The sequence below is a fragment of the Hyalella azteca genome, unplaced genomic scaffold (genome assembly GCF_000764305.2).
Source record: "Hyalella azteca isolate HAZT.00-mixed unplaced genomic scaffold, Hazt_2.0.2 contig3387, whole genome shotgun sequence".
NCBI lineage: Eukaryota > Metazoa > Arthropoda > Malacostraca > Amphipoda > Hyalellidae > Hyalella > Hyalella azteca.
The window spans coordinates 87,222-95,134 of NW_025933637.1; the positions used below are offsets into that span (position 1 = coordinate 87,222).

The 7,913-nt window shown below is 39.5% G+C and overlaps 1 protein-coding gene across 1 annotated transcript; it reads right to left on the reverse strand.

The window, feature by feature from the left end:
- Positions 1-1,218: 1,218 nt before the first annotated feature.
- On the reverse strand, positions 1,219-7,913 carry LOC125177594 (arylsulfatase A-like). The gene is made up of 10 exons (XM_047879602.1): positions 7,452-7,913; positions 7,147-7,270; positions 6,698-6,894; positions 5,621-5,753; positions 5,244-5,410; positions 4,538-4,662; positions 4,250-4,380; positions 2,108-2,216; positions 1,726-1,861; positions 1,219-1,509 (listed from the first exon to the last, which is right to left on the reverse strand). The coding sequence occupies exons 1-10, from the start codon at positions 7,817-7,819 to the stop codon at positions 1,350-1,352; spliced, it is 1,650 nt and encodes a 549-aa protein (XP_047735558.1). The 5' UTR covers positions 7,820-7,913; the 3' UTR covers positions 1,219-1,349.

Here is a 7,913-nt window from a genome sequence, read left to right on the forward strand (position 1 = left end):
ATCTAAAGGCTTTATCTATAAATGTAGCGGTAGCGCTGTAGCGGCAAAACCTCGTATCGCTACTTAAATATGTAGCGGGCGCTACCGCTACCGCTACATTGCCTTAAATGTAGAGCCGCTACCGCTACCGCTACTGAAAATGTAGCGGCCGCTAGTAGCGGCCGCTACATGTAGCGCGCTACTGCCCACCTCTGCATACTAGCCTCATTACTAGGTAGTCCATACTCCATTGTGAATAGAATAGTGATAGGTACGGTACCTAGTCAGTCTAGTGGTAACTGGTGAAGCAGTTTTTTTAAACTTTTCTAAAATGTCATTTTATAGCCTAGCGCCTATAAGTAGACCAGTAAAGTATCATGGGTTATACATCTATGGATAATGGCTCAAGTGAGAACCTGACAACAGTCTCCACTCACTCACTCTCCAGAGAATTGTTCCAGAGTTGCAGTTGCCCCATCCCGGCGCCGGCCTCCGGAAAGGAATATCAACGAACCTACGTAGAGTCGTAGACTACTAGAGTCTGTCAGTAGAGTGTGAAGTTGGGCAAAGCTGGCTTCTAGCAAGCGCCTCGAAAATCTATGATCTATTGGAGTACATTTCTCTCTAATTCATAAAGACTTCGAAGTACTAGTAAGCAACAACCGCTCATGTGAAACAATATCAGACGGCTTGCTAAAATCGCGCTACACTCTACAGTCTACACTGCCCAGTGCCTTCACTGGCTAACTACCTCCCTTCCGTTCCGTCCAGCAGGCGAGTCCATTATTTCACAGTAGACAAGAGATTACATCATGATATTCCGGCAAAAAAACATTCTGACATATGTATATAGTTCAACCATGAAGCTGATAGTCTCTGATCGTGTATACACGGTGAATATTATTCCTGTACATTTCTGTAAATGATTACTTGCGCAAAAAGAAAAAAAGAAGTGAATCCAAATGTGTAATCGAAATTTCATTTTTGGCAGATTAGGAACTTTTTATTTGCATTAGTTATCCCGAGTAATCCTTGTGAAGAGGAATTATGAAAAAATTATGTTCAAACGTAATAAAATATTCAAATCGAATAATTTAATTAGAAATTGTCACTTTACGAGACATAATATTACATCATCTTCCAGAAATTTTAAAGAAAAACAGAAAAATGCAATAAAGGAATCATTAAATTAAATTTTAGAGACAAGAACGCCAAAAATTGGCATATTAATGACCTTGATGTTAAACATGTAAATTTCTCCTGTTCTAGATTGTTTCGTGCACTCGAGCATAAGTTTGTAATTCCATTTTATAGGGAGTCGCAGCAGGAGGGAAAGGGTTCTCTGCCCCGGTCAGATTAGCAGGGCTTCATCATTTCAGTGGACAGTCACAGCAGGACGGGAATGGTTCGCAGTAATGGTCAGTGCAGCAGGGCTCCGAGTATTTGTCGTGATCATTCGTGACAGATGGCATCCAGGTCATATCAACCATGTGCGCTTGGCGCCACGCAGTCATTTCGATCAGCGAAATTCTACAAAAAATCACAGAAACGAATATAGACCCCGAGCAAAAAACACGCTGATTTATTTAAATTTAACAATTTAGAATATTCCGACCCATTAAAACTTCAAAATATTTAATTAACGTTGTGAGCGATCAGTAAGAAAATTAAACTAAACAATAAAGGGAATGTTTGAAAGGATATTTCAACTGTAAAACAGATGAGTTAACTGCGCAATGGGCGTACTTGAAGCTAGTGTCGTTGGCGACGTTCCAGCGCTCGCCGGGATCAACAGACAAATCGTACAGGAGGGGCGGGTTGTGCTCGGTGAGAAGATGTCGGGAGGTGCAAATCTCGTCGTAGTTCTGGTCGTCAGATAACACTAGGAAACAAAATAGATAAGCACAAGGCGGTTTATCTTGAGCTGAATGTTATAAAAACAAAATTTAGAAGCGAATACGTTGACACGATCGCTGACATTTGCATATTTTATTGCATACAAAACCATCATTTATCATCCAATCAAATATTTTGTGTAGTAAACATCAATATTACAAGTCACGCGACCTAAATTATGCGGAGTGAAGAGATAGACCCGCGGCTGATGGACAAAACCTCTGCTACTCACGATCCCCAATTGTGAAGAAGTGAGCCTTCAAGTGTCTGTAGACCACGGCATGCGGTCCTGTTTCTTGCGAAGGGTCCATAGGGTACACGGCGAAATATTCCCTAGGTGACTAAGAGAAAAGCAAAGAAAACATATTAGAATGATTAATAATTAGGTTTACAAGTAGGTGATTACCTGAGTAGGTGATTAAAGGCGCAAAGAAATCGATTTTTTGCTAACGAGTTGATTACATTAAATATGGCACTGTGTGATTAACTTAGAACAGCGATTTTTGATTACTTTTTGTTTAACGATATAAATTGATGAGATAAGAATTTATGTAGAAGGTATTTGACATTGCCGTTAATTTTTGATCGATTCAACTTCCCCGATTTGAATGTATAAAATTGAGGTTTCTGCAATAATTTTTTTACAACAACATTGCACGTTATATATCAGATATATATATTTGTTACGATAAAGGTAAGGCAAACACGAATTTAGGCTTCTTTTCAGAGCGTTGTAGGCTTGGCTGCCTCCCTTGACCATGGTGCCAGCACGTTTTCTCGTAGCCTTCTTTCTTTCTTATTTATTCTTATAGGAGCACTGGAAACTAGTCCATAAAGCCCCTTGCCTAAACTGGGTTTGTTCTCGTAGCCTTCGTCGGGACATAAATTTTCATTGCGTTCGTGCCGAGTCGGTTTTTGAAATAAGAGTTCATTTGTTTACATTTGGGTGAGTAATTGATGTTATTCAATTCTCTGATATATGGATGTGGAATCGTAGGATGATATACGGATGTGGAATAGATTAAATCAATGGATATTAATTAAGCATTGATTGTTCGAGAGATTAGAATGAATTTAATGGAAATGAAGTCTCAAGTTAAATGCGATCGTATACGGCAGAAATATTAATACAAATTTTTAATCTGAAAGTCTTTCAATTCAATGCAACCTCTTAGTGTTATGATTTATTAATCTCATATTTAAACCATTTATACTGGATGAAACTGGTTTTTAATCCAATTATTGTTGCTTCTGTTTACCAGAAAAATTTCTAATGATCTGCTGTTTTTGTTATGTTGAACCAATAAACATCACCATCTGATTTATGTTTAAAAAAAATGATATTTAGAGGCCTTGGAAAACTTTTATTGTGCGAGCGAATCCGGATTTATAAGTGTCAGCGCAGAAAAATAGTTTTCGTTTGTGCAGTAGCCGATTCATGAAATGTTTTTTGGAGATCTAAAACTGACCAGATCCGTGGCTCTTGGGGCATGTTCTTGTTTCCAGTAATCCTTCAAGAATCTTTTATAAACTCTTAGTATGCTCGTTTAAATTAATGAGGTCGCATCGGAAAAGTCGATACTCGATAACAAAGACTCGGAAGCTTCATAAGCTATGATATTTTTTCATAAGAGTTGACCTTAAAGACTGGAATTATTCTCATTGCACGCTCATGGACATTCTAACACAAGTTTTCGTCTTTTTTAATTTTCGGTAACCAATCAGCATTACAAAGCTTCAGGTGCGGGCACTTGAGTGTGACAAACAATAGTTTAATAGATTCCGTATCAAAGTATTCATCATATGAGCGTCTGGTACGTCTAAGAAATAAATTTGCTCAATTAACGTGCTTTTAAATGCAAAAATTTTGACTCCTAAACGACAGTAACTCCCCAATTTTTTTCAATTGTCGACTTTTCATGCATCAGTCTTTCGTTGCAACCACGTCTTCTAACATTGCAAGCTTCCCGATCCTTGTCTCAGTCAAGGTGTCACGCATCAGCTCAGTCAACTATATAAACAAGATCGCATCTTTTCGCCTCAACTATCGCACTATCCCAAGTAAGGTCTTTTTCAGGAACGAGACCAGGGCTCATACTTTCAAAAAAGTGGTCTTTAAACTAACGTATCATCTCATGACTGACATCTCCATGTCGGTGTTTACGATACAGAAGCGACAAAATTTTAGTCTGTTCCTTCGTGATGAGGGAAGACACTATAACAGCAAACATATATATAACACGCTTAGACGAACAAATTGCGTATCATGTTAACATGCTCATTCTCTATAAGTTCTAATCTAGTAATGTGGACTTTGATTTTGCATGTTAAAAAGAAAACTTGCTGTTTCACTAATGATTAAATAATTCCCGACCTCGGATGTTTTGTCGAGCAGAAAATCTGAGGCGTCGAAGCCGTCGAGCTTGAGGCCGCTGGTGTCAGCGCCGGTGAGCGCAGCGATGGTCGGCAGAACTTCTAGCGAGCTCAGCAACTCGCCAGTGCGACCTGAGTCAATAATTTATTAAAATTCAAGAATTTCTTGGAGTTATCTGGGTAATAATTACACAGTGAAAAATATTTTTAAAGCTTTTGGCAAATGAAAAAATTCGAATCGGCTAAAAGAAATACGGTTAAAGATGACGGTTAGTTGACGGTAACTAACTAGGGCCGATGTGCCCCGGCCACCTGACGAAGGCGGGAACCCTCACGCCGCCCTCCCAGGCCGTGCCCTTGCCGCACCGCAGCGCCCCTGCGCAACCGCCCCCTTCATGACGGCGTAAACTCGGCCTGTGAAAGCAATGTTTTGATTGAAGGTTTAAAACAATTCGGAAATATTACGAATCAAGTGCAGCCGCTCCACAATGTCGATTTAGAAATTTTATGTAGGCTTGACTATATATTTTTTCAGGCAGTGTAATCACAATCTAAATCCATCAAATGAATAGCAGTGTACACATTTGCTTCAAGTCTATGACGTGACACCCCGTAATTACGTACTTGCCGTTTTCTTATAATTAGAGTAGGTTTGTTTACCATAGAATAGAATAGAAGTGTCGGCACTCAAGAAATAGGCCCATGGCCTGTTGCCTATAGTACACACTAGAACAATTTTGACGCTAGTAGCTCACGAGCAGCAGCTTGAATTAGATTTATGAAGTCAACAAGTATTCAAATACAAATCTAGGATCAAAACACCTATTTATCCTTTTGGCAATGATAAACAGCGCTGCAAGGAAAATCATGGTGAACTTGCAAGGCTAGCACCATTCAAAGAGTAATTAGAATTTTCAAAGAACATTGCATGCTCGATGTAAATAATTTAATATATTTCTTTTTTTACGATGTAATAGTTTTAAAAATTCATATACCCATTGTCGGAGAGGAACCACACGACGGTGTTGTCGGCGAGGTCGAACGTATCGAGTGTCTGCAGGATGGTGTCGATGGAGTGGTCGAGCTCCAGGAGAGCGTCGCCGAAAATCCCTCGCGCGGATTTTCCACTGAACTCTTCGGAGGAAAACTGGGGATGGTGCACCTGTGAAGGGAACGATGGTTGAGATGCAAGGAGTTTTAGACCTGAATTTTAGACCTGGAAGTTTGTTTATTAGTAAAGTAGGAAATATTCTAAACGTATTTGGCTCAGTATAAAACTTGGTTATGTGCAGAGGTACAAATGACGAGGCGATATGTGAGATTTCAAAGATATTTCAGTTAGCCATGCTTGTCGAATAAGGCTGTAGCTCACGTGCATGAAGGGCATGTAGAGGAAGAATGGAGCGTCGTCTTGGGCGCTATCTTTTAAAAATTGTTTGGCTTTGTCCACAAGTTTTCCAGTGAGAGACTGCAGCTGCATGGGTTGTTCGATGATCGTCGTATTGCTTATAGAATTAAAATAAGTCATAACAATTTTTCAGCAGCCGGTTTCGTACGCTCAAGAGAATTTAGGCAACAAGTAGTTAATTCAGGATTTAGTTTCGTTATTGTCGTGCAAAAAAATTAGAAAGTAACTGTGCAGACCAAAGAAAAAAGTTTCAGCAAAAAATAGAAAAATTAAAACTCAAAATCTATTATAGACGTCTAGTTATGGACTTCTGAGAAATAACTCCTCGTGACGCAGAGTGTATTAAAAAAAATTACACAGCGTTATGGTTTGAATTTTTTTCGAAAAACCGTAGAACAGAAAAATAAATATCCATTGTGATATAAATTGCAGGCTCGACATGCCAGTTATAATTTATTGTGAGATCATAGGGCGGTGCAGGTGCTCATTATATGATGTAAAGCATTGATCGTGTGAATTTACACGGCGAGATGAGAAGTGTTGTTTATCGAATGTTGCAGATGGGGGATACCAATCAAAACTACTATTAATTTTTGAGGAACGGTTGATAGCAAAATTTGGTGTTTCACATCAGGGACATAACGAGGTTTTCCGGACTGTAGGGTAAGCCCCAGGAGATGTACAGGATGTGAGGGAACTTTAGACTTCAAAAACAGCTAACGCACGCAACAACAAACTCATGAATACTGTAAACCTGTTGCATTATCAATGCAACATATACAGACTACATTGTATCAAATTAGTCGGCATTCTTTGGTAAAAATATAAAGAATAATATAATTAAAAGAATAAGCATAAAATTATTATGCAGCTTATGAATATTTTAGGGGGGACGAAAAACCCTCATAAAGTAGGCATAGTGCCGTTGCACTTATTGCACTTTGTGTTGGGGAAAACATGCCACATCTCTCATGGGGTACGGGTCGGAACATTGTGTGTTCCTATCCGTACCTGTACCAACCATTGTGTTGGAACAAATACCTGAATAAAGGACATGATACGTGTGATGTCGAGCACCCGCCTTCACAAGGCTTGTCAGGGAAGCAGGCGTAGCAGGGGCACATGTCGTGGCTGTAGGGAACTCCCAGGTAGTCGTCGAAGCCGTGGTGCGCGGGCAGATATTCTCCTTCGTACCCAACGCCCAGGTGCCATTTGCCGACGATCAGAGTGCGGTATCCCTGAGTAGATGCAATGCATTGTTTCCAGAAAAATTTCCCATCAAGCTTATAATAGAAAAATGCTTAGGTACATTCTAGTGCATAACATAGTTACATTGTAGGACTCGAATTAAAAAAAAAATTTTTAACTTGACAACATGATGAAACTAACTTCTACTTTTCATTCAACGAACTAAGCATGAAGACATGTTCTTTTATAACTCATGAATGGTCTATATCTGAGCAAATAATGGCTGCAGAAAAAAGTCGCACTTTCTTCTTAAGGATTTCCGCAATGGTAGTCTCATTCAGAGGAAGCCCTCGAGGGTTGTCGGCCCCCAGTGCACCGGGGTAGATTCCGGAGCGCACTTGGTACCGCCCCGTCAGGAGAGAAGCTCTGGCATGGAAAACATCTTAACTATATTCTATGAACACTCCAATCGAGTGTAATCTATCGAAAACTTACAGTATCAGTTATTTTCAAGGATATTTGTACTGATAAAACCAAAAATGTATCTAAACGACTTGTTATAACCGGGTGTCAAATCAAGTTCTACAACAAATTCGTATCTTATTACCTGGATGGGCTACACACAGGGCTGGTGACATAAAAATGTGTGAAGATCTTGCTTTGAGAAGCCAAACGGTCGATGGCTGGGGACCGGGAGGTTGGATGGCCAGAAATTCCTAGGTCTCCGTACCCGAGATCATCCACCAAGAAGAGCACCACATTAGGATAAACTGAATTATTTGATCGTCGTTGCGCCTTGTCATTTGATTCTACTTCTAAATTATAGCTTATAAAATTTTTTCTTTCATCACTTACAGTTAGGCTGACACTACCATTGCTCATATTTTCTTTTTCTTTGTATTGTTTTAACTCCACGCTCAAGACAACTAATCTACTGAAACATAAGGAGACCATCAGCAGATGTAGGAGCGACATATCAACGGCGTTTTCCCCGTGTTTTTTTTTTCTAATAAGTTATTATGAATTCCTCTCAACTGATGGTGAACTTAGTCGAGTCAGTTTAATGACG

Bases quoted from the DNA above. Each gene is read 5' to 3' on its own strand.
- LOC125177594 (XM_047879602.1), bottom strand. From the start codon at position 7,819: ATGTCGCTCCTACATCTGCTGATGGTCTCCTTATGTTTCAGTAGATTA. The intron at 5,411-5,620 runs GTGAGCTACAGC...TTCCCTTCACAG, and splicing joins TCTACATGCCCTTCATGCAC to GTGCACCATCCCCAGTTTTC. The intron at 4,381-4,537 runs GTTAGTTACCGT...TTATTGACTCAG, and splicing joins GCCGGGGCACATCGGCCCTA to GTCGCACTGGCGAGTTGCTG.